Raw genomic sequence first — 27,324 nt, 5'->3', positions numbered from 1 at the left:
CTGGCCATGGTATGCACTCTGCTTCACCCTTTGGACCCTCACCCCTAAAATGTGTGATACACACATACTGTACGCTCACAGAGACGGTGTACATTTTCAAAAAGGATTATTCATTATACACACACTTAGACATACAGCATGGTCATCATTGTTCAAGGCACTTCCAATTCCTTCAGACCCTTGAACTGCTAATGAGTGGATGACAGGTTTAAAAACAGATCTTAAAAAGTGTTATTTTAAAAATCTGACAAAAATGAAAATGTGAAAATATGGATTAAATTATTCTGTTAGAATTTCATTAATGCTTGGAATGCATGCACACGAAATTCCTGTATCCACACCTTAATTTGGATCAAATTATCAAACATTAAAGATTCAGTACTTTAATAATAATTAATATTAACTAATTGTAAAATAACACTATAAATTGCCTGATATTTTAAAGGTTATTATGCCAAACTTGCATGTTTGAAGTTTGAAAAAACATTTTTACAAGTGGTAACCAAATTAGCACATAATATATCTTCTATTTGTGTGGCAGCTCGTGGCCTTTCAGCGGAGCATTGTCCCTACAGCCACCTTACTCAATTTCCCAGCAGGCACTGCAGGGAGGCCGGTTGTGGGTAATGCGCTTCTCAGCCAATCGTCTTCTTCCATACACGGAACTCCGAGAGAGGAGGGAAGTTCAGTTTGTTTACATCGCGTAACGAAAGGCTTGTCTTCTCTTCTAAAGACATATAGAAAGAATGGATACAGCTGACTTCTGCCCTATAAAGATTTCACTTTTATAGCTGCACGTCTTGTTTCCATGTAAGTCCACATTTGAAGCTGCTTTAGCTGACGTTTATGTGACTGTAGGGTGGTTAACTTGCTAACAAGCTAACAACCGAAATAACGGTAGCTAACTCCTTGCAAAGAAGAATAAAACACGGGTGTATTCACCGAGGCATAACGACGCTGACATACAACAGATGTATTTTGTTGTTCTTTTGTGTACTTAAATTGGACGAGTTTTCAACGTGTCTAACTGCAGTAGAGTGGAGTAAATACTGGCATCCTGTGGTGTAGTGTAGTAGTTGCACCCGAAAGTGTTGCTAAGCAAGGTAAGGTAGTGTGTGTCTGGAAACTGTCAGGTAAAAAGGAGTTATTTGCTTTTTATCACTTTAATAGTGACAAAGCTCGTGGGTCTTTGTGTTTATATGTTCGTGTGTTTCCATATACAGAGCGTAGATGTTGATGATAGGGTCAGCAAAGGAAGTATTTCTAGACTCAGCAGACAGGAGTGTCGGTTAAGCTCCTGTTGCTGCAGATGCTCTCTTTAAGTTAGACTATAGGAATCTCTGTCTTTTCTCTTAAAAACATCCCTGTAAAGGTAAAGGATTGATCTGAAGCAGTTAGTTGATTCTAATCAACAAATATTTTGATAGTCACTTATTTTTAAGTATCCAATCAAGCAAAAATGCAAAATATTATCTTGTTCAATATCCTTAGATGTGATGATTTGATATTGTTTTTTGTATTATGCCATAGGAAACTGAATATCTTTGGGTTTTGGACTGTGGTTGGACAATATCTGGGTTTTTGGAAATTGTGATCAAATTAACCTGTAATGAAAATAATCAGTTGCTGCCTCAGTAAGAAGTTTTTTGCACAATTTTGTGACATTCTCTATGCTAAACCATCATCCAGTTGATCAATCAATCATTTAATCCATAAAAATCAGTCATAGATACTAAAAATGATCATCAGTTGTAACCTCAACAAGGGGTTAGTTGGGAAGGTGCCACAAGCTGCCAGAACAGCTCTTTGGCATAGAAGTTTCTGGAAGCTCCATTCGTTATTCCTGCATTTGGCATTTTGGTGATGGTGGTCAAGAGCACATATTGATCCAGAATCCATAATAGGTATTCAGTATGGATGCATCTGTATTAGTAATGTTTCTCCACTCATTCGTTTAATAGGTGTGTTTTGACACATGGTCTAATAAATATTACATTGTAGGCGTAAAATCATGAAAAAATATTTAATTACATTACCCTAAATTAGCTGAACAAAACTGTTGCTTTTATGACTACTATTGAGACAACCATTACATTAGCTTCATGTAATCCAGGTGTTCTTAAATATAACATACCCAAGCATACAGAAGTAAATTTGTAGAAAGTGATGTTTAACTGATTTGATTATACAGAAATAATGTCAACAATCTCATAATTGGAACAGCAAACTCACCCTTACCCAAAGTCCACAAACTTAGTTTAACAAATCTTCAAAGATAATATTTGACCAGTCACATCTCGTTCCTGCTCCAGAATGTTAGCCAACACCAGAGCTGCTGTCGAATGTGTTTATGTTCATGTACATATTTTTTTTGCCTGTGTGACATGCGTTTGCACTTAACAACTTTATGTAAGTACAGTATATATATGCCCGTGTACACATGCAACTGTCTGTATGTGACAGAGATTGTGGATTAGACTTTCAGATACTTAGATATTCAGCATGCAGTTCTTTTCCATCTCTGCTTTACTGAAAACTGAGCCCTAACACAAGTCAACAAGAGTCGTTTGTTCCTAATTTGGTTGGGTTTTTTTTTTTTCCGCCCTGAAAATGAGTATTTATATATTCACATCAGCGAGCCATAGGGGCTTTCCAGCAGAGATGATGGCAAGACATTAAACAAATTGTGTGCAATGAGGTGATCATAAAACACAACCCCGTGGTGTCTCACACAGACCTGTCATTATGGCAAAAAACAACAGACACACACACACACACACACACACACACACACACACACACACACACACACACACACACACACACACACACACACACACACACACACACACACACACACCATTCTCAGGCTATATACAAACGTGAAACACATCCTCACACACACCCTTGTGATCTGCCCCCCCTCCCCACGTTTTTCTCTCCGTCATCATTAAAGGTGAAGAATGTACTGTTTATTTCTCAGTTGGCCTTGATCACCTGGAGCTTAAAAGTTTGATCATTATTTTGTGGTAATAAGTTTAACATAACCAGAGTAACACACTGTGCTTGTGTTTATTTTCCACTTGTTATTACTTCCAATTATTATTATTGTATCCACTTATGCTCTAATAAAAAATGGGGGATGATCAGGGCCACACATACACAATATAAAGTGGAGCCCAGCAGTTACATTGGCAGACTGATAGTATTGTCTGATGTTGGTTTAGCCAGATATATTTGTATAACTGTGTATTTTGAGGGAGAGAATTTCAGTGCAGAAGTTCGTCTATTTCTTTCTAGTTATTCTTGTTGTCTTGTCACCAGGTCTGATTCCCTGCAAAATCAAACAAAACGCTTTTTGGTTAGCAGACCGGATTAGCCTATGTTTACATTTTCCCAGGCAAAATTCTCAATGAGTAGTATGTTAGCCAGTTAAAAAGAAGCAGGAGGAGATTTTTCTATGGAGAATTTTATTTTCAATGTTAGATTTTGTGGTTATGGCTGATACTGTTGTAGCATTGTCGATCAGTGGATTAAAACGAAACTGCTGGGAGTGTAAATTGCATTGCCCACATGCTCGTGGGCATGTATGTGCATCCTGTGCACTTGCATGATAACAAAAAAATCTGGACCAGCTGATAGATATTGCTCCATTGCGCTCCTAGTAGTCTTTATTTGAGGCAAGTTGGCCCACCTCTGCTATAAAACGCTATGCAAAAGCCTGAATCTCTTTAAAACATCTGGGGATGCTGATATTACACGTTGAAATATTATCTGACATAAAGATCACAATGTAAAAATGTTTGCATTGGCTAATAGCCACAAAGTAAAGATGATATATGTGTTTTTTGTGCGTAATCCTTGGGCTTGATTATTGTCTTGTTGTTCTTTATCTCACCAGATCTCAACCATTCACCTGGACAAGAAGCAAAATGTCTCAGCTGCAGCCACTGATCCAGCTCCAAGAAACGACAGAGGCCCTGTTGAACGTCCAGGAGACGCAGTTCTGGCTGGACAAAGCAGTGGCTTGGGGCCAAGCTGACAGCCCAGGCTTTCAGAAAGACACCTGCCTGCACCTGAGACGACTGAGCGATTTCCTCCAGCAACTCCTCACACATATCAACAACATGGTGAGCTACTGTGAAATGTTAAGCTTGGTCTTTGTATCTGCTCTTTTTTAACTTTTTCACAACGCAAGGGCAGCTCTGCGATTTATATTCTTGACAGATTTGGATAGTCTCGGTTCTACACTTTATTTCCCACATGCCTGTTAAGTCTAATAAAATGGTCCATGTCCACCGAGAGGCCTGTTTTACAGTCTCAACACACCTTACCTAATGAAATAAATTAACAGTTAATCATTTTGACCTAACAGCCAAACAGCCATCTGATTAATGAAGCGCTAAGTTAATTCAAACACAAGTACATCTAGCACACACGCGCACACGTGCACACGCGCACACACGCTCATATGCTCACACGCTCACTCTTTGTCCAAGCCAGGGCATGAACAGTTAGTCCAGCGTTGGAAGGTTCCCGCTAACAGAGGCTGCTCTGTGCTGTGCAGAGGCTGTGTATGTGTGGCTGGCAGTGCTGCAGTGTTGAGTTAGTCAGGTAATAGCCGCACTGGGACCTCCGGTGCTAACCTAATGTATCCCCATATCAGGTCCAGCAAATTTGGGAAGGGGGCAGAGGACAGGAGGGGTGCGGGACTGTGAGATTTCAGTGTTACTGCGACCTTGCCTCCTCCTTCCAGCTCTTGCACCGTAGGACTCTCTGTCTTGCTGCTTGTTGTTGCAAATTTTCTCCCACATTTCTCTTTCACATAATATATGCTTTTTCTCACGTAAGAAATCTTTTTCTTGTTAGTCTTACAGTCGTGATTCTCTACAGTCCATATGTTTTACTGTAACACTCTGGTGATGGTTAGAATCACTCTCGGTGTCTGTCTTACTTTCTGCTTTCTCTCTTCTTTGGCAACTTGCCATATATTTTTATAGATGAGAGCACTGACTGGCTATTATTTTTATCTGTCTGTCTCCTTCTCTGTTAGAATTATTCTGGGTTTATGTCATGCAGAGGTGTCAGCATGTGTAGGATGATGGAGCGGATACAAAGAAAGAGAAAAGAATGGTATAGCTTAATTGGGTTGAAATCCTTTTTACTGGCAGTGGGCTCATAAAAGACCAGCTGAGGATACCCTGCTTCTTGGCAGCATTTTGCATCCTTTGATGACTTAACAACTTTCCTGTGGCTTATGTCCTAAGAAATACTCCTAATTATTATTAATTCCCAGGCTTACACTTGGTTAGAAAAATGGAAAAAGTTTCAAATCTCAATAATGCACTACTTTTATTTGCTTTCTTTCTCATAGTTTGATGCGAAGATCGATACCAGTCTCATATCTGCCTTTTGAATCTGCAGTATGAAGTTGCAACCAACAACTTGTCAGTTTATCTTAACATAAAGCAATTCATAAAAGCATAGCATAGCATAAAAGCATATCTTGCTTGTTTAATCCATACAAAACTGAAGTATAAAACACGAGAATTCAACATTTTACGGACAGTTTATGTGTCAGCCTATTTCTTGGCCGGGCGCAGTAACTTCCTGAAGTCTTGTCATCACTGTGGAGATGGAGGATGTCACTTTGCCCATCCAGGAAATGGCGCGGCACATAACATTAAATCATAAATTGGCATTTTTCTCTTCAGTTTTTGTAAGGATTAAACAAATGAGATGTATAACTAATAATGAGATATATAGCTTGTGAATTTGTCGGGTGTAGAGGGGCTGGTTGGTGGATTTAGTTACCCTTGGGCAAAGCCAGGCTAGCTGTTTCCCCCTATTTGCACTGTTTGTGCTAAGCTAATTTATCCTCCTGCTTGCCCAGCTTCATTTTGAAGAGATCGGAGAGTGCTATCGACCCTCTCATTTAACTCTAGGCAAGAATGCAAATAAGCTCATTTCCTTAAATGATGAGGTATTCCTTTAAAGAGCGTTAGGAGTAGAAGTTTTTTTTTTTTTTTTTTTTTTTTTTTTTTTACCATGGTCGCTACACCACTGCTGCACTATTACACCACTCCTCAAAGGAATTGATCGGAAAATCCTGCTGCCCAAAGTAAGATAGATGCAGGGTGGGGGGAACTCAGCGACACACTAGTGTATATTTATGTTCTCACCATAGTAACTTTGCTATTTAATGGTAGGGCTACTTTGATTGTGGTTTAGTGATGTCAGGGACAGAAGTGTTTCCTCACTGTTCTCTTCATCGTTGTCTATAAACTTGTCCCATTTCCCTCCCCAGCTAGTACATAATCAGTCACTTCTGTCTGAGATGTCTGTTCCTAATCAAGACAAGATACATTGTCTCAAAGCCCATTTATAATTAGGGACAATGTTGACAAGGCTTTGATGGTGATTTGGCCCTGATAGTCAGTGATAATTACTTTCTGTTGTGATTGCTCATTCGTATGGGCATTCCTGCAGTCACAAAGCATTAGTAAAGTTCTTATTGTAAATGAACATTCCTTTTTAGTTGCGTCAATGACACACAAATGCACATGTATACTCTCACACAACGTTTATCATGTGTTGTTGGATTCATAGGAAGGCTGAGTGTGAGGGCTGTGTTCCAGACAGCATTGGTGGTGTTGTGGGGGGCAGACTGGGGGCATTTAGAGAAACTCTACTTGGCCTATTACCATTCTGCTTCCCATTAATGGTGATCTCATCCACTTGAGTGAGTCAAGTAATTTCCTTGTCTTACTGATGCTCTTTTTGAACATACAGGCCTAAAGTTACCTTAACGTCTTCTTTTTATCCAGAGCTACAGTGAAGCCATGTTTGCTCAGTGCTCTGTGATTATTTCTGATGAAAGGTGCGTGGAATAAGATTGATGCATATTGGCTTTGCACCAACCTTTTCCCCCCATTTCTTCTTCCATTTCCCCATCATCTTTTCTTCCTAACTCAGAAATACTGCTGTAGTACTGCGAACTGAACATTTCTCTCTTAAAAGTCAGCATTTTTCCAAATGACACGACAGACTCTGTACCTAAGTTTCACCTTCTCGAATAGTGGTGACAAAAATGCTTTTTATTTCTAGCCAAAACAGAGGTATTTATACAAGAGTGTTTTTGTGTGATTGATCATCTTAAGTTGAGCAACAGCACGCTGATTCAATTACATCTGGCTTATGTCAGATTTCTTTGTGTGGGCTTCTCTGGCATCAAAGCTGGAGTTCTCAAAGTTCTCCACAGTTTAATTAGCTCAGAGGTGAAATATACGAAATAGGCTGTCAATATGGGATTAATACTAAAGAATACTGTAAATGCACCTCACCATGATTCATGCACACGTGTGCAGACACGCTTGTAAATTTAAGTAATACGTCACCTCTTTGATCTGTTTTCTGTATGTTCCACTGCAGTCATCATATTGTAAAACATAATGTGCTCTGTGTTCATGTATTAAACCCAGAAACGTATTACTACATCCTTAATTGGGCTTTTTTTTGGTATTCAGTTACACTCAAAATAGTATAGACAGGTCTTGTTTTGCATACATTTCAGTTCAGCTGGGAAAATGAAATATTTTCAAAACTGAAATGCATATAAAGTCAGGACTTAAGGTTACTCAACTTCTGAAATGCACTTTCTGTCCGAGCTTGAAACCTCCTGGATGTTTTAATTGGCTGTGAGGTGAAATGAATCACATGGTCGTTGGTGTTGTGTTGAGCTGGATAAACAAGACAGACACACACATAGTTAAACCCTTACAGGTATATGGCACCCTCGGCCAGAGCCCTGTTCTGCGCTGTGTATCTCTCACTGTTGACACTAGGGCGGGAACTCACAGGCAACACAGGAAATAAAGGTGATGCATGAGTAATGTACTGTGCACCTGTGGATGTGCCTGCTATTCAGCTCAGTATCCACAGTCTTTAAGAAAACTTGTGATAGTTTGAATAAAACAAAAGAAGATGAAACAGATGAGGAGGTGTAAACATCTATAATACAATGAAAGAATGAAAGGGGTTTAATTTCTTAAATTGGCTCCACTTCTGTCATGTTGGAATCTGATTATGTGGCTGATGGGGGAAGGCAAGATAGCAGGATCACAGGTGTAAGGGTGTCAAAAATGAAAAAAAAACAAAAAAACAAAACATGCAGACTGTTAAATCAGTTTTCCCCTGTTCTGTCCCTAAGAGCTCCACAGCAGAGACCATGAGGAGGCTGCCATTCGTAGGCCAGTTTCTTGGCCGACTGTGCTGGAACCATTGTGTCACTGCTGATGGTGAGTGCACCCTTTGAAAAACTTTGTGGGTTATAGTGGAGGGATCAGGTCCAGACTAACGCATTTTGTAAATTTGTGTATTTTTTGCGTAATATGAAATATGAAGCCAGAAATCTACCATACATAGAGAGACATATGAACTTTGAAAATCTGCTGTGATTTGTGATGTCTTCTTGTCTGCAGCTACAAGCAGAGGGTTGTTGTTCCAGTGTCTGTGGGGACTGTACTCAGAGCATCCAGGGAATGCTGTGGAAAGAAAAGCCAACCAGTGGATACGGGTATGGACTGGACTTTCTCTATGTCTATTTATAGAGAATTTTGACTGGAGTAAAGTAGGTAGACATAATATTAGTGATTAAGAAAAACAATAAATAGATAAAGGATAAGATATATTTATATTTTTTGATAAATGATTCCATGTGGTTAACATAAAAGGACACGTGTGCTCACACTTGCGTGGAAATGCCCTAACAGTCGTTGATCACTTGCAGCCCCTTCCAGTCATTTAAGAGGAGCGAGGAGTCAGCTGTCAATGGCAGTATACTGTAAACCAGAGCAGTCTATAAATTTGTTTTTTCAAAAATTCTGAATCACCATAACCACGGGAGGTCCTTGAGCGTACAGTCATAAATGTGCACAAAAGATATTGGGCAGATGGGTTCAGTGCTATCCAAGATTAGCTGTGAGCAGACGGACAAACAGATACGCACATGCACACATACGACCAAACTTCATGATTAGCTTATGTCTGGCGGAGATAACAAGCCTTCAATACCAATTTTTGCTACTTTACATTTACAATACTTGTGCAAGAGACACATTGAAGTGGGTACCAAGAAAGCTTGAGACGCAGCCATCAATACAGTAGGAGGTACAGTAAGAGCCACCCATTCATAACATTATTTAGTTGTCTTCCAATCATCCATCATATGCCTTCTCTCATATTCTTCAGCACTGATCTGTTTGCTGTTTATTCCCTAATTAGTTCTTGAATATCATCCCAAATACTCCTATAAAGAATCGTAGACTGCCTTTGGGCTGCTGAAGAGATTTTCTGTCTAATTTACTTTTAATAGAAGTTCGCTCGCCAGCCCTCTGAGTTTCCTCTCCAATGGGACATGGATGATGAATGAGGGAGATTGGGTCTCTGTTAGTCTAAGCCTTTTGTGCCCAAAACTGTAAAACATATTTTGAAAGCAAATTAAATTTGTCTGTTTCACTGCCTCTTGTCACCAGAGAAGGATCAGCCTTTATATTAGTTGTTAGTTGATCTTGCTCACTGTGTGCTTTCAAGGCGCGCACACAAAGGAGGGAAAGAGGGAAGAAAAGATTCTGCAATTTTCAACTTTGAGAGGGTTCACACAGATGGCTTATGATAAACAGTGTGGAACTTTCACATTTTTGCCAGATTAACTGTGTGTTTGTATTCTTTTGATTAATTTCTCATCTAATAAAACATCTTACTAATTAAAACAGTGCCTTGAAAGTAAAGCTAGAATTTGCCAGATGGTCTTTGACCCATTGGAGGGGAAGTGGAGTACACGTGTGCATGATTGTGTTTGTGTCTATAGTATGGCTGTGTGTTTTTGTATGGGTCTATGTCTGCATATATGCACGTCTGTGTGAATGTGCAGGGAAGCGGGCATGGTGTATAGATTTCCATTTTAAACTGCAAGTGCATTAATATTGTTTTCAGTATTTTTTTTAAATATCAAGGATAAAATTTTGGAAGAAGGGTCCTTTTGTAAATCACTCTCCATAGAAAACCATTTTTGCTTTCCTAATCTTGTATTTTCAACATTGTATAGATGTAGTTAATTGTAGTGGACTGCTTTAGTCACAGCAGTGATGAGTTAAAGGGTTCACTGGGTCCACTCAAACTAAATTTGCAGAACTACCAGATGGAAGTGTCCAAAAAGCAAACATACAGTACGCTCATAAACAACTCTGCAGTTTCTTCTCATTCTCCTTCTCCTCCAAAGAGGCTTCCACTCCCCGCAAATGACAGGAATGGCGGGAAGCACAAAAAAGCCTATTCACCGCAGCTCATCCTGTCTGGGGGAGCAGGGCAGATGTATGGTTTTAGGCCAGAGATGGTCTGTCTCTGTGTCTCTCCCCGTGTCTGTGTTGTGTTGGACTGCCTGTCCTGGAATGCAGAATGCAGCCTGTTTTCTGTTAGCCCTGTCTGATCTTGCTCCCCAACATTGTTTTCTTGCTGCCTCCGTAATAGACTGATGGTCTGGTTTTAAGTGGCACCTAAATACTGTGTTTGTGTAAGTTTGTGCATGTTGCTTGCATATGTTTGTGAGTATTTGTGCAAAAAACACGTGTTTAACTGCTACTGTATATACTGTTTGTAGCCGCATATATTTTTGCCTTTAAATTCTGATAGGGTGCAGAGCATTTTGCCTTTTCTCCCCTGCGTTCTGCCCTCCCTGTCTGGCTCTCCTCTCCACATCTGAGTGTTCTCACTGGGTTTGATGAATGCTGGGTACAGCCACATAGCTGCAGGCTATGTCAGATAGTCATTAGCTCAATCAGTCTGTTTCTCTACACATCCTGTGCTAGCAGGGGGACCACACAGTGCCGCAGTCACATGACATGATCTTTGTAGTAAAGCAGTAAGAGTGTAATATTAGAGGACCAGAGGATGGACAGTTTGATCGTTTAGTCTTTGACGTGTATCTTTACTGACTCACTGTGGCAGCTTTTGCTTTTGCCCACATTGGCTGCTACACTTGTAGAAATGTCTTTGTGACAATAATTCTTCCCCTTTCATTTTTTTGTTTCCTCTTGGGTGGCATCTTTCAGTAAGTCTGACTTTCTGAAATTATTGTTACTTTAACTTAAAGAAATAGCTTGTGTTAGTCCGTATAAAAACAGGGAGTTACCTGTTGTAATTAATTCTTGACTACCAGCAGCCATGAGTAATAACTTTCTGACATCTTGTCGTCACTGTGAGCAAGCGCTGCACAGATACTGGGTGGACGGATAAACTGTTGTTCTTTAAGAAATAGTTACGCTATGAAATCATATATTTTCATTTTGCTGTGTCCGTGTGTTTCCACGTTTTGTGCTCAGCTAAGCTAATCGCCTCTTCCATACTTAACACACAGACAGGAGAGTCACATCGATGTTCTCCTCTAATTCTTGACAAGAAAGCTGATAAGCCTGTTTCCCAAAACATCGATCTCACAGTAGATTTAGGATTAAATTAATTGTGCTTGTGTGATGTCATTTGGACTAAATGCATTCAGACTTTACAGTGAGATCTAAGCGCTTTGCTTTTATTTTGAAGCACCATTTGAATACAATTTAAAAAAAAAAAAAAAAAAAAAAAAAAGATACCCCCCACCCTGACACACAAACAGACACACGCAAACAAAACACGGGGTTGGAATATTAAAATTGTTGTCAAAACCTATATTTTCCCTCTCGATCAAGTGAGATACACACAGACTGCAGATTTTCCATTTATATGCCAACCTTTTTAGTTATGTATGTCAAAATACCACAAATTCATACGGTCAAAAGATTGTCGATTTGGTCTTTAATTTAGGAGGAAAAGGCAATTTTTAAAATTACATGTTTCTTTAATGCACCCTATGTCAGTTTGAGCACAATTGCTTGTAACTTCATTATTTTGCCTCATCATCCTGACATTTCTCTGCTCTTTTCCCTCATTTCATCTTCCCTCTTTTTGTCTCTGCTGTTTTGACCATCTGAGGCTATACTTGAGTCTTTCATTGGTTTTGGGAGAATTCAATCATGGCTTAGTAATTGTTAACAGGCACCCATCAAAACCAACCCAAGTCTTTGCCTTGTGCATTTTTCTACATCCTCTGTTTTAATTTTAGATTTATGGAGGGATAATTTCTATGGCAGCAGCATGTCCAAGCCCCCAAAAGCCAGCTCGGTTGCTGTTTTTCTGTGAGAGAAAGATGACTTTTGACCTAAAGTATTTGCCATCCATCTATGCATTTGCCCTTCATCCCATTCCTCTGCTGACCACACCCTTTTCTCTCCGCTCCAAATACAGCCATCGCAGTGCCTTCCAGTCTCTCTCTGCCATTCCTTCTAACCAACCTTCATTCCCTCACTTATCCCCCAGCCTCACTGTGCCTGCTTACCAAGGGTGGGAGAAGTGTGATTGGTTTTGCATGGACTCAGTGTGCACGGTTTGAGGGTGCTCAGATGGTAGTGATTGGGGTTGTTTTGTAAGACTATGTGGAGGGCAAGCATTGGCGTGCTGTAGGGCCAGGCCAAAGAAACCACACAGCACTGCAGCGCTCCTCTGCCTGGGATTTTGGTTTTTCCTCCTTCGCTTGTTTTTTTTTTTTTCCTTTACATATTGTGCCTCTCTCAATCTCTTTCTCCCCTCATCTCTTGTTGATCTCCTTTTATCTGCAGTTTGAAAGGGATTTGTTCTTTTTTGGTCTCCCTTTAGTGGTGTGGATGTTTCTTTGTTTTTGTTCATGGGAGTTTTAAAACAGATGTGCATTGAAGATGTGAGGCCTCGGCTGTTTCTTTTGGATCACACTTTTCAACTTGTACCAGTGAATCAACTCATTGTGGTCAGATAGAGAGGACTAAATCAGTCCCTAATTCAAAGTAATAGGTTTTCATCACATTTCTGAGTGAATACCAACAGATGATTTTCTTGCCAAACACTCAGTTTATTAATCATTCGACCTCTGAATGCTGTGTGGAGTGTTGTTATTTTTAAGAATGTTGACATTGAACGTAAAATAAGTCTGTTTTTTTAACCTTCTTTTGCCTTTCAAATGATGTTAGATAAACCATCCCCCAGCAACACATTTTGTGAGAAAAAGCTGAAATCCAAAAGGTTTGAGAGCCACTCTTGTAACATTATAACTTACATTAAGTGTCTAGTGTTCCCTCTCTTTGTTCCCTCATTATGTCTCCCTTTTTCACAGCCGAGAATCAGCTGAGTTTATTGGTCTAGTTTTATCAGTGTATGATGAGGCCCCTTCTGAAAAATTCTTGTAAAACACAGAGGCCCGCTGTAACAAAGAATGTTCATTTCTGAAGCTGCTCATATGCTGTCCATACATTCTCACTTACTGGAATGCCTTTTATCCACTCATGGGGTTCAAACGATGTGACGCCAACAGAGTCATCCTATATTCCAGTAACTAATTAGCTTTGATGTTATAGATCTTGGGGTTTGGGCAGATTGTATTAAAGTCTTGTCCACTGTTATGGATATATACACATACAGCGCCAATAATATGCTGCACCTTGTGTTGCCCGCCCTCCTGCAGAAAGTGTTGTGTCAGCTTGCTACAGAAGAAGACGATACTGCAGCGCAGGCATTAATGAAGCATATGGGTGTACCACCTAAAGAGTACCATCTCAAAGTCCTGAGAAAGGTATTTTGCCCTTTGTTGCTGTTTGCTTAATTCTTGCTTGCATTGATACACAGTGTATGTAATAATCTGGACATATATGCAAATTGTGCTCTTTCCTGCATTTCAGAGGGTTGCACTGTTGCAGCAAAATATTGGAAAGAGCTGCAGGTCTCTGGACGACATAAATCAAAGGTACAGCACAGTAGAAACTAAGACTGCAGCTAACAATTATTTTAATTATTGATTAATATGCTTCATATGTCTTGTTTTTGATGACCTACAGACCAAAACCCAAAAATATTCAGTTTACAGTGCTATACAACAGAGAAAACAATAAAATCCTAACATTATCAAAGCTGAAAGCAGAGGATTTTTGTCATTTTTGTTTGAAAAAAACCCAAGCAATTAATCCACTATCAAAATAGTTGCTAATTAATTGACTAATTGTTGCAGCTGTAGTGGAAACTAGTTTCCCCCACCAGCTTATAGTTAGTATGCAGAGTGGTGTGTATGTTGTGATCATAAAAGTCTTAAAGGTCTTGTGTGAGTTAGGATTTAGGGCCTTTTATTGGCTGAATTGTAACATATTATTCATAGTTGTGTTTTCATTAGCATGCAGTCACAGAAAAATAAGAATATTTACAATTGAAAATACATTTAACAGCACAATCAGCTAAAAAAAAAGGGATAAAAGGTCTTTAAAAAAAAAATTAACCAAGACATCCAAGCACATCCAAAAGTAAGGCATTTAAAGTCATAATCAACTAATAAAAAGACATTTAGAGACATAAAAGGTCATTCAGAAACAGCATGTGGGCCACCAAATTAAGCATGCAAGTTGTAGTAAGTGGTGCTTGAAAAAGTGAAGGTTAAAGACAGATGTTTGAAGTGTGTGAAGTGTGTAGGCTGTTCCACTGTTTGGGTGCACATCTGAAAAAAGTCTCCAGTTTTCTTTTTGGTGGGGTTTTGGTAGAAAACCAGCAGTGCCTTTCAATGGACTTTTAGGTGAAAATAGATTACATAGAATGCACAAAATCAAGTAGGTTGTGTGTTTCAGAGCTTTGGGGCGTTTCGGACAAAGCCTGCATCCCTAATTTTCTTTCGACTGTTGCTGGAATATCTTATTTCAGAATGGGAGGTTTGATATGGGCCTATAATTGCTTATGACTCCACAGTCAAGATGAGGCCGTTTCAGCAGAGGTTTCACGACAGCAGTTTTGGGAGCCTCGGGGCAGAAACCAGTTTCAAGGGATGTGTTAATGATTTTCAGGACAGAGTTTGAGATATTATTGAAAGCACTCTAAAAGAGTGGACAAGATTTTTTTCGCAGCCACTGGAGTGAAGCCTAGATGCCACTAAATCCTACACACTGGCCCTTAAAGTCAGTTTAAATCTTCTTTAAAATACACAAAAAGTATATTTTGCTGGAAAGGATGAAGGCACACAGATGTTTAGGGTGATTGATGAGAAGTTCCTGATAACACAGATTTTGTCTATGTGACTCTTTGCAGGTGTTCATGTGACAGCATTCTAGCCACATCAGAGGCTTGTGTCCCCCTGGTCACTTGTCCCGAGGCTGCTCCGCTCATTGCCGCATTGCTGCAGCAGCCAGTGGCTTGTGTCAGGGCAGCACTCAGTGAGGACTTCCTGGAGGCTCTAAGGTCTTCTTATGCTAGGTATGGTAAGGGGGCACACAGGTGCTGAGTTCCTGTTAGGCTGTAGCGTACATTTCCAGAAAGCATTTCTCATAAGTTCTGTCCAAACACAGAATCATGTTTGTAGCTGCAGTATTTCAGATGCAATGTGATGATCATGTCAGTGCTTTTTTTTTTTTTTTTTTTCTCTCCAGCCAGTGCTTGTCATTGGAGGAGCAGACAGTCGTCTCTCTCTGGTATCACAGCCTGTCCAGCCTGGAGGACGCAGTGCTCAGTCTGCTGGAGTGTCTCCCCAACAGGGATTCAACAGTTCAGAGGCTGGAGCAGCAACTGGCACAGTCACTGCTGGTGGGTCATTTATTGTGATGAAGTACAATTACAACTTAGGAATCATAAAGTCATTTATTTCAGTCATGGATTTGATCAGACTTGCTGAAAATATGTGTTCATGTTTAAACATCAGCTGAACACTGAATTGATGCCCAGAATATAACTATTTTATTTCTTTTAGGGCTACAACTAACACACGTCACACTTAATTCTTAATAATTTTCAGATTTTCTCTGTTAATCTTAGAGTCAAGAAATGGTGAAAAAATGCCTAATCACAATTCCTCAGAGCCCAAGGTGACATTTCAAATTGTTTGTTTTGTCCAACCAACAGTCCAAAGCTGAATTATCTTTAGTTGACAATGATATAAACCTGAAAACAAGAGGAAATCTTCATATTTGAGAAACAGGAATGTGTGATCTTTGGCATTTTTTGCTTGAAAAACAGTTAATCAATTATCCAAATGACTACATATACACTTTCTGTCAATCAATTAATCCATCAATTGACTGATCATTTCAGCTCTGGTTTAGTTTATAGATGAAATGTCTGGTTTTGTTTCAAACCAGCTTTTTACAAGTGATGTCTAGGCAAGTGCAGTGAAACACATGGTTTGAATCTCATCTAGTTTTCATTTACCTCCATGAACAACAATTTTGGCAGCATTAAGATGGCAAGGAAGTAGCCCATTACAACCATGCCAAAAGCCTAAATATACTGTCCTCTATTTGAAGACCTGACATTGTGGTCAGATAATAAGAGCGCATTTGAAGTGTATGAAAAATATCTAAAATGCACTGGTGAGTTTGTTAGAGCTGGTGGGAAATGTGTAGGATATCGTGCTGTATATCAGCCATTTTACTGCTGCATGAATTGGCAGCATTTAAGACTGTTGATAAATTGGTGACATATTGCTGCTGTTAAATGGGTTTGTTATGTACATAGCTTGACTCATCTGCCCTGAATTATAGAGTCTCACATCAGAAATCACTGCAGACTCCATATGTGTTTTGCTCGACTTTGAACTGCTTTGTAAACTGTGAAACCAAACAGTTTGACTATAAGGCCTGCTCATTTTTATTATGAGGTATGGAGTTGTAGTGTTTTCATATGCATAGTTCTTGGAAGCATTCCGTCGCTTTTTTGGTGGATCTTTATTGACTGTTTTTGCCTGGCTAACTCACACCATTTGGCTTTGCTCTGCATGCATCTCACATAATTTGGCGAGCTCCAAACTGCATCTCACATCATTTGGCTTGTGCTACACAGCCTTTACTGTGCTGGGTAAGTACTGAACTCTGTGTCGCTTGAGTCCTTGGCCACTCCTCACTTCATATAACTTAAGATCGTGCCCAGTTCAAAAGTCAGAAGTGATTTTTGATTTATTGATTGTTATGACCAGTTTGTGAGGATGATTTCCTCATAACTACAATGCAATCAGAAAATACCAGCAGTAATTTGTGCTCCTTTTACTTGGCCACCAGGGCCTCCTCTTTTTTTTATCCCACAATAACTTGGAACACTTTAGACAAATTAGTACAACTATTGTGGGAAGAAAAGATAAGAATAAAATAATTAAATGTGTCACTGAAACTAGACAGTTCAAGAAAACACAGACAAAACACTGAAATTAGATGCAACAAAGTCCACCACAATCTAAACCGAGTAATAATTCACAAAGTAGACATGACATGAAAAATAGAGTAGAGGGGAGTAGATTAATCCATGTTGACATGTTTTCTACATATTGTTTGTGCCAAACGTCTGTGCCCAGCAATACAATACCAAGTATGTACAGTTGTGAATGGCGTCCTGTTTACAGAGGTCACTGATTGCATTGCCTTTGGTCGCTATAAAGGTTAGCAGAGCGGTGGTTGGAAAGAAGAATTTACCTGCCTCACGGTAACTTGGGTGAAGTTTGTCAGTTGTGTCACTCCTGTTTTCCTGGAGTGATGGTCTGCTTGAGCTGCATGCATGACAGCCTTGCAATGCACACTGTTTCAGTTCAGGAACTGTTCCCAAAGCTGAAGATAGATTGGAACACACTGGTGTACATGTGTACATGTGTTACTAACACTGCACGTACAGGAATATACCTGGCCGTTGATTACACTTGATTCCCTCATCTTGAGTTTGTAGGAGCTATGTTGGAAATTTCCGTAAACAGTTGATCAAACTCTATTTACGTATAGTATGTATATGTGTGTGTGTGTGTGTGTGTGTGTGTGTGTGTGTGTGTGTGTGTGTGTGTGTGTGTGTGTGTGTGTGTGTGCGTGCGCACATGAGAGATGGATGGAGAGGCAATGGTTGACTGTTTACTTGTCTCTTCTGTCATGGATCTTTTTCTTTATCCTCTCATCCGTCTCCGATTGACCTCTGTTTTTATCACCTTGCTAGGTCACACGCACATGTACGCATGCAAACCCTGACACACATATGCCTCCGGTCGCTGTGCTTTGTTTATGATATTGCATCTGGTATAGCGTGTCTGTTGTTGGGAGGCATACATTCAGGTTTCACTTAGCCTTCAGGTTGTTTGGATCTCAGATGTGCCTTTCACACGTGTGTCTGTGTATGCGAGGCTCTGTTGGCGTACACGTGTGCAAGAGTAAAAAAAAAAAAAAAAAAAAAAGGGAGAGGCGTCTGAGTTGACTGGCTTGTCTCCCTCCTCGCCTCCCTTTCACTCTCTTGTTTAAACTGCAATCAAAAATGGGAAACATGAAATTAGGTCCACATTCCTCGTTTTGGCTCGTCCCAACCCACTGTGATCCAGTGAGAGACACAGGCCCAATAACAATAAACACTCACTTCCTGGGCCTTACTGCCAAAAACAGGATGTTTGTTGTGTGCTGTAATTGACCCTCCTTGAAGTGTTAGTGGTAAGGTATGGAGGAGGACGCTCAAAAAAACCCCATCTGTTTTCACTAGCGGGAACCATGACAGTTCGCACACATGCATGCACGCTGCCATGCGACCCGCATACGCAGAATCACACTGACATACTTAAGCCATGTGCCAATGTAGGGCTTTGTTTGATTAATGCTGTTTTCTGGTCTGAGGGGACAAAAAAGAAACAGACATGTCAAAACTGAGGTTGAAAACACTTGATTTGTATGTGGGAATGTTGTAATGACACCATATAAACACTGGGTGGGGCTGTTTGGTCAAACTCACTATGACTGTAATTGGTCTGGCACTTTTATAGAAACAGGTTGTAGGTTATTGGTACATATTTGGCATTGATGTATTATAATCATTGTAATATGCAGTTTACACTTTACTACAAGGCAGGTTTTTAATTGGTTGGGAGAAAATCAAATAAATACAAAGCTTGCTCATAACTGATTGTAGCCCTCTTTGTAGTCTCCCCTCTACTGCAGGATTCAAGTCTGTAAAGTAAGCTTCATGTGCTCCCCCCATAGTGGAGCATATGTCCCTGTATAAGTGTGTGGGGGGTGACAGGGAGAATAATTAGGAACCAGAAGAAATCTAAACATGGAGAGGGAGGCAGACATGAACAATGCAGCTGTTAAATGTTTGCGCTGGGGCGTTTTAGAATGTGTTAAATCTAAAACACATGAAGATTGTGCATTAGGCAGAGATGAGAGACTAGTGTGTGTGTGTGTGAAGGCAGGACTGACAGAGTGGTGAACTGAGTGGTTAATGGGGGGAACTGGGAACATGGAGGAGTCCCTTCATGGCAGGGAGGCTTGTAGACGATGCACTGGTGACACCCAGTGGCTAGTATTTGGGGGTTAACATTTGTCTGCCTTTGAATTAGTTACAATGGATGCAGATTTTTGTATCTCTAAAGCAGCATGATTTTGAGGACTTGATGAATTGTATTTTTGTGTGTTTCAGCCTAAAGCCTGCGCTCAGCACTGCTCCATATTCTTGGTTGTGAACGACATCTTCAGGTGAGAGCTGCTGCTTTTCATTATGACATTATGAACATGTGTTGTCCTTCGGAAGGCTTGCTTTTATCTGTAAATTAAAAATGCAATGGTGTGTGTCCGTGTGTGTGTGTGTGTCACAGGTCCATCCTTAAGCAAGCTGAAGGGACTCAGTCTGTGAAGTATCTCATCCAAAGCTTTACTAGCCATTTCCTCAGGGAGCTGGCACAGCTGAAGCATCAGGTAGGCCTCAACTTCTCAACAAAAGATGTGAAAGTCTAACATGAATATTTGTTTCTTTTAAGGCTGCAGCCAGTGGTTATTTTCATTATGAATTCATCTTTCCATGTTCTTTTGATTAATTGATTTGTCTTCTGATTCAGAAAATAGTGAATAAAGCTCAAGTCAAAAAATTGACAAATTGATATTCCTTGTTTGCACTGACCAACAGTCTGAAACACAAAAATATTTAATTATCATACGTCAAAATAAAAAAATCCTGTTTTCTTGTCACTACTCTCCACCTTTTTTTGCTTGCATTAAGTGCAAAAACACAGAGGTCTTTTCAGGTAATGAAATCCTAAATATTAAAGCCTAGTGAGGTTATAAACAGCAGACATCTATTTTTGTCCCGATGCTGCAGTGTTAATGGTACTCCTGATGATTTTGGTGCCTCAGTGCCTCAGTGCCTCAGAAGATGAGACCTTCACCTACTTTAACAAATTCTGAAGTTTACAACAGCTGTCCAGTTTTTCTTATCCACCATCTTTGCTGGAAATGAAAGGCTGGTTACTTTTGTGCCGCAGGGTTGGATGTGCACACAGGCCGATGAAAAATTACCTCCCCTCTGCAGGCAAATTCACTTAACATTTGATGAATCCTCCACATCATTATCACTCGATCTCCAGCCGGGAGCTCGCTGCTTTCACACAACACTAGCTGCGGTTCACACCTCTGCCTCCAAGACAATAGATGCAAATTGCTTTTAAATCATCAATTTGCAGATAATAACTTTGCGCAAATAAAACACCTGCAATGTGTGGAAACCACAGTGAGCTGTTACACTCAGGTGTCACTATGTACTTTTCAACATTTGCTAAACCCTCAGCACCAGCAGATGCTCTCAGATATACATCCTGTGTGAGTGCAGGGCATTATCTGGCACTCACATGCCAGCTGTTAACGTCACAAGGCCAAAAAAACAGATGTGTTGGGACGTAGATGTGATGTATTACCTGCTGCATGGCTTCATGAATATAGCTCAACTCCCTTTCTTCTCTGTTAACCAGTAGATGGCAGTGCTACAGTGGATTTACTCTGGACTCAGTTTTAATGGCTGTTGTCACACTGCACTAAACGCTACCTATTACATGCTACATTACACATTAGCACCCACTGCATCACCGTTACACAGCCTCCCATTCAAAATGTCATTTTTCAGGCTTTTGGAGCACAGTGACGTCTGACTTCAAGATAAGTATGATTTACATTTATGGAGCGCTGGGAAATTTGTGATTTGTGTTGTTTCAGACGAGTGTACCTTTGAAGGCCTTCTTCCCACAGCCTCCTCAGAGTTTGCTGGCTCCTCTCTTGACCCTGCCGTCAGGTCAGTGTGTGCACTCTGACACAATGCACAAGACTCTGTATTGTGAGGAAAAGTCTACCCAGGTATTCTTTAACTGTGTGTCAACACAGTTTTCCTGCTGTAGACTGAATGGGCTCCTGTGTGTCTTGTTCTTGCTAATCAATTATAGTTAGTTAAGTGTTTTATGTCAAATATAGAAGTTGACCGAAGGTGGAAAAGGAGTTAAGCTTAAATATTCTCAAAATGAGCAGTGTCGGTCCTCATGTGATATCTATACAGACGTTTAATTAGTTTCTTGTGTTGCATAAGCTACAATAATTGTAAATAACTGGAACCATTAATCGTCTTACACAAACACACCAATTCACGATTTTTATGTTTTCTCATTAAGAAGAATCTACATTATCTGTGCTGAATATGTATTGCCAGTGTTTATGTTTGGGAATCTTTACTACTGAAGGGATGCACAGTAGGTGAGTGCAGGGGCACAGCAGAGCGGTGCTTATCAGTGTGTGCCCAGACGGGCCTGTAGGCAGGAATGATTTACATGAATGGGGCCATTTAGGGACACACTGGAGCCCAGCCAGAACTCTGAGTTAATTATTACTCTGTGTGTGTGTGTGTGTGTGTGTGTGTGTGTGTGTGTGTGTGTGTGTGTGTGTGTGTGTGTGTGTGTGTGTGTGTGTGCGTGTGTGCGTGTGCATGTGTGTGGTGAAGGGCAATTTTTCAGCAGAGACTGAATGGAAACAGGACTGTGAAAAGTAGAAGATTTGAGGTTTTATCATGATTTGTGCTCCCTCTGAAAAAGCCATAAATTAAGTCGACGCTTTGCATTGTTACAACGCAGCCTGGGGCGAAAACCTGGGTCAAGATATCAAGCATTTGAAATATTTGTTTGTTAGTCACCTTGAAGTGTCAGTTCGGCAGGGTTTTAATGCAACATTTTGGTCTGTGATAGGAAAGTTGTTTTTGACAGAACAATGCGGCATGTGACAAACACCATTCTGGCCCTTTAAGCAGTTAAACATAATAGCTGAAAAACAGGAAAAAAGTAATTGCAAGCAGTAGCTCAGTTGATCCAGTTCTGCTTGGAAAATACTTGTACCTGATATTTAGAAAGTTGTGCAAAATTGACTCGTGTTGCCCTCTGGACAGCAGTAACTTCCCCTCCTGAGTGTGTCTTTTATTTGGATGTATTCTTCATCTTAACATAACAATAATTTGACATTTTGGGAAACATGCGTACTATCTTTTTTGCTCAGAGTTCAATGAGAAGATTTATACCACCTTTATGTCTGTACAGTAAACATGAAGCTACCGTCAGCAGTCAGTTAGCTTGGCATAAAGACTGGAAACAGTTAGCCTGGTTTCTGTCCGAAAAAACAACCACTTACTCATGAAATAACTCTCAAGTTAATCAATAATGAAAGTAATCGTAAGTTGCAGCTCATGTGTAAAAGTGACAGTTTGTGGTGTTACACACAGATACGTACTGGGACAATTTCTTGGTCCGACTCTGAAGCGATGACTTCTTGGTGTCTTGACGTCGCCATCAGGCTGCCAGGCAACCAGAGTTTTCAGGATGTTAGTGCACCTGGGCAACAAATAGTCGTGCACATAACTGCCCATCAAACCACAGCTCTCTCTTCAGTTTTTTTGTGTATGAAACAAGCATAAAATATACATGTTTGTCCATTTCCAATCTTTGTGCAAAGCTAAGCTAACCGGCTGCAGGCTGGAGAGTGGCATCCAGCTTCTTATTGAACTCTGAGACAGAAAGCGAATAAATGTATTTTCCATAATGTTGAATTATTCCTTGAACATTGACAGAATACTGATTGATAGCAAGAAGTACATGTATGTGCTACAAGTCATTTCTATGTCTGTCTGTGTGAATGTGTTTTTGCAGAGATGCCTCAGGAGGCTTGGAGGCATCACCTGAACTGGCTCAGCGGCTCATTACAGAGACTGACAGAGGAGGAAGAGGAGGAAGATGGAGACAGCAGCAGTTGCACCAGGTTAGTGTGAGGAGGGCTCGCAGAGAGTTGTGTTAATGTGTGTCTGTTTCCACCACCCGACTGAATGCCTGTGTAGCATTCTTATTTCCATTAGCTGCTGTTGAGGGGGTGGTTCGTCAGATATTTTCCCCTTGCATCGCAGCAGAGAGGTCCTGGTGCACTGCAGGGCTCCTCCAAGTGCTCATTAGAAGCTATTAGCTTGGGAAAGGGAGAGCTGTGGAAAGCTCAATAAGAGTGAGAAAAGGAATGTAGAAGAAGAACCTGAGAAGCAACAACAAAGCGGACAGAGGAAAAGATGCCATATTAACACGAAATAGAGAAAAGCAGAGAGTGAGTAGCCTCGACTGGATTTAGGGAAAAAGAGGATAGGGCATGCAGATAAAAAGCAGAAAGCAGTTGATGTCCTCGAGATGGAGACGGCTGACTTGATACCCTCCAGCTGCGGTTTTTAACAGCGCCCATTATCCCCACCACCACTTCATTCTGGAGCTCCATGCAAAATTCCCAAAACATTGTTCCAAGCCAGCGGTGGGAAAGCAGTATGTTGTGTTCCTCTGAGCGAAGATGCAGCTGCCAGGGCCCTGCAGAGGGGTGCTGCTGTTCGTATTTCAGAGCCAAAGGGAAAGAGGGGAGATGAGGAAGACAGCTCTAATGATGGTATGAGGGAAATTTGAGAGAGAGAGAGAGATCTCTGTCGCTCCTATAACTTTCAGTCATATACTTGTCGCAACTCTCTGCCAAATCTCAGTCCATCCGGTAGCCTTGCAAACTTTTTTTTACATACATTTTATAGTAATCTGTGGCACTCATGTTCAGTCCAGTTTTGCCAAGAAAATATGTGCTCTGTCCTTGTTTAGGACAGAACATATATTACATGCTGAATTAATGCCCGGTATGTAACTACTTTGGAATTTCTTTTAAGGCTGCAAATAACAGTCATATTTAATACTGATTAATCTGTCCTCAGAGAATACTGAAATATGCCCATCACAGTAGATGATGACATCTTCACATCATCTTGATTCTTCAGACCAAACGAGTTATTGTTAGCTGTCATATAAGCTGGAACCACAAGGTAGAAGAAAAAAACATTACACTCAACCAAAGGTAGAAAAAAGAGAGCTGCGTTATGTAGAGTCAGCATCCAAAAAGTACAAAAATGGTTTACAAACCCAAATAAGTCCAGTTTCCCCTTTATTTTAATTATTAGTGGAATGCAAAGATAAAGGACCAGGACATATTTGTCATTTTTGCTCAAATAACTTGAAAGACTTGTTGGTCCATTGACTCGTCATCTCGGCTCGAGTCATGTTCTCCCTCTTGCTATCCCACTTTCTGTGCTCGTCACCCTTCACTCAGTTCCGGCAGGACTGCATGAAATTGAATAAAAGATAATTGATTTGACAAATATTCTCTCTTCTTAGTTTTTCCAGAGTTTTCAGCCACATCTTATAGCCCTTATTAGTGGATTGAGTTTGTTCAGGTGTCATGTCGGCGGATTAGCTTTTATCATGTGACCCTAAAATTTCAGTCACATGAATCTCCATCCGCTGTTGAAGGTTACATTTGTCTGAAAGTTCTGGAAAATTCAAGTATCTGGACCTTGTGATAAGAACTGTTTTAGTCAAAACTCTGTTTCCAAGGTCAAGAATGAATTTTTAACATTAAGATAGTTGATGAATAGGCAGCTCTCTACCTGTGCAGCTGAGCATTGTTTCTCCTCCTGTCCAGTAGGGGGCACCACACAGTGTTCGAGGCCTGGTTCCTGCTGGTGCAGTGTGCCCACTGGGTGCAGGTGGCTGTCCAGCTGCTGGTGACATCAGGGCCTGAGGACTGTGGGCCCCTCCTGTGGCTGCTGACCTTCTACCATCACCCCACCAACAGAGGGCACCACAGAGACCTACAGCTGGTAAGAATTTCTTCAGGAAGAGGAATTATTTTCATGTCCTTGTAGCCATGCTAAAATACAAAACTAATGACATTCATCAGATAGGATGAGATCCATGAGGTTTTACTGGTGGTGAGGAACTTATCTGTTTTCTTCCTCCCAAACTCTGTTGTCTTATCATTGTGAGTGTGTTAGCATGCTGACATTAGCATTTAGCTCAAAGCACCACTGTGCCCAGACTCCCAGAGCTGTTAGCGGGGCTGTAGACTCTAGCTCATGTTACTTCGCTGGAAATAATGCACCGTCTTGAAGTTCTGAGATCTGTTTGATTTGACTGGAGGGGCAGCAGTGTGGATATCATCTCAGATAGCCTGTCTACAGCATGTGCACTATCATAACTCAACAACGCGATGGTCTGGTATTTGCTCTTGGCAGGTGAGTCGTCGTTTAAAGCCACAGAACAGATACGGAGAAAGAAGAATAACACATTAAAGAATAAATTATGGATGAACCCGATCTGAGAGGGAGAGAATGAGACAGTAGCGAGATACAGATGAGGGAGGGGAGCCGGGTGAAAAGGTGATGTAGTATTGATTTCCCACTGAGTGTCTGGCCAGCTGGCCTGAGTTTCATGTCTGTCTCCTGTTTGTCCGCCTCCTCTCATAACCCTGGGAGACTCGCCGTCGTCACCGCCATCTCTCCCATTACGACCGTGCGTTCAAATCACACGGGGTTGTCTTTGCTCATCATTCGTGAGTTACTAATCTATTGATTTTTATTTGCAGGAACGATACTTAATGCAGCGCTTCTTGATTCCTCGTGGTCTATATATACACATCTGTCGGCTGACCTGATTTGTCATGTGACCTCTGTTTCCAGGTGCAGGCCAGAGACGCCTTGGACCGCCTACACTCCCTTTTCTTGGTCTCAGCTCGTCCTCTTCCTGTTGACCGCCTGCAGGCATTGGTCGCTCTGCTGTCACCACAACCACAGCAGCCGTCGCTGTCTCCATTATTGATCCTCAACCTCTTAGTCAACTTTGATGTTTTCTTCCAACGGGCGCTGAGTGGATCAACAGAGATTTTTCAGGCGGTGAGGCAACGATCTGTTTTAAAAAAATCGGTTCAAATCCTGCACAAAATTTACATTTTATTCTACTATGAAATAAATCTTTGAGACTGGAGGTTCATTCTTGATGCTGGAAACAGCAACTGAAGAAACAATCTCCTGACAAGTTCCACATACTGAAAGCATTTTCTTTTTAAGTCTGTGATTTACATGAAAGGTTCCTTTAAAGTGAAAGCATAATAAAGTTCAAGATTGTGCTTTTAAAATAGACAATGCAAATAAAGTAACATGTAATGCACCATAATAGTCAAACTATAAATAAATATAAATATTATTTGGATTGTGCCTTTTATGTTCGATGAATTGATTCTTAGAGGTAAGTGTATGTGTTCTGCAAAACTCTTTTATCCAAATCTCTTATTCCATGTACACCGTTGCTTGATTTTTGGATGACAGATGGGCTCTAATCATTTCGATGTGGATAAAAATCATGAAATATACAAACATGACATCAATTTCCCTTCTCTTTTTTGAAATAATGCGTTACAGAAACCAAGTTTTCCGTCACAGTCGCTATGTTTTGTCTGCTTGTGTGTGTGCGTGTGTCAGTGCAGGTGGTGGATGGGTCTGGTCTGGTCGATGAAGCAGCATGTGTCCTCAGCTCACTGGAGCTGAGACTAAACGAAGGAAGCTGCTCATCAAGCGACGCTAACAGAGTTCATCTCAGGATCAAGGCACTTCAGAACACGCTAACGCATATGCATGCAGCATCGAGCCCAGCTAAGAACCAAGCACACGCACTGTAAAACAGGTGGGAGCGCGTACCCCCGCACGCACACACACACACACACACACGCACACACACACACACACACACACACACACACACACATATTAATCCACATAACCACACAGCAGTGAGTTCATCCTCACTCCTCTGGGTTTTTTCAGGGCACCTTTGCAGAATGACAAATAGCCACACTCTTGTGTAGATGTGCTGCGGTGCAATGACAGGAGTGTGTCAAAACAGCACGGCGAGGACAGATTATGTGAAGAGGCTGCAATTATACACACACACATGCACACAAAACGCAACCACAAGGCCCATAAGGATGCTTGAGCAGTGACAGATCACACTGCAAAGAAGCAGCAGCTCGTACAACGTGTCTGAGTCCTCCCACTCATAGAATTGTCCCACAATATGAATCCTTCACACCA

General features: G+C 40.8%; 1 protein-coding gene across 1 annotated transcript; it reads left to right on the top strand.

Annotated features, from left to right (window-relative positions):
- The first annotated feature begins 657 nt into the window (after positions 1 to 657).
- On the top strand, positions 658 to 27,158 carry fancc (FA complementation group C). The gene is made up of 16 exons (XM_070965128.1): positions 658 to 810; positions 3,902 to 4,130; positions 8,210 to 8,297; positions 8,481 to 8,575; positions 13,583 to 13,690; positions 13,797 to 13,861; positions 15,181 to 15,345; positions 15,519 to 15,672; positions 19,516 to 19,571; positions 19,691 to 19,790; positions 21,078 to 21,153; positions 23,042 to 23,150; positions 24,885 to 25,059; positions 25,918 to 26,130; positions 26,721 to 26,917; positions 27,058 to 27,158. The coding sequence occupies exons 2-15, from the start codon at positions 3,933 to 3,935 to the stop codon at positions 26,910 to 26,912; spliced, it is 1,794 nt and encodes a 597-aa protein (XP_070821229.1). The 5' UTR covers positions 658 to 810; positions 3,902 to 3,932; the 3' UTR covers positions 26,913 to 26,917; positions 27,058 to 27,158.
- The last annotated feature ends 166 nt before the right edge of the window (positions 27,159 to 27,324 follow it).

This window comes from Chaetodon trifascialis, chromosome 6, assembly GCF_039877785.1.
Source record: "Chaetodon trifascialis isolate fChaTrf1 chromosome 6, fChaTrf1.hap1, whole genome shotgun sequence".
Classification (NCBI taxonomy): domain Eukaryota; kingdom Metazoa; phylum Chordata; class Actinopteri; order Chaetodontiformes; family Chaetodontidae; genus Chaetodon; species Chaetodon trifascialis.
The sequence above is the reverse complement of the archived record's forward strand: the minus strand, read 5'-3'. Positions and strand labels throughout refer to the sequence as shown.

Bases quoted from the DNA above. Each gene is read 5' to 3' on its own strand.
- fancc (XM_070965128.1), top strand. From the start codon at position 3,933: ATGTCTCAGCTGCAGCCACTGATCCAGCTCCAAGAAACGACAGAGGCC. The intron at 4,131-8,209 runs GTGAGCTACTGT...TCTGTCCCTAAG, and splicing joins TCACACATATCAACAACATG to AGCTCCACAGCAGAGACCAT. The intron at 13,691-13,796 runs GTATTTTGCCCT...CCTGCATTTCAG, and splicing joins ATCTCAAAGTCCTGAGAAAG to AGGGTTGCACTGTTGCAGCA.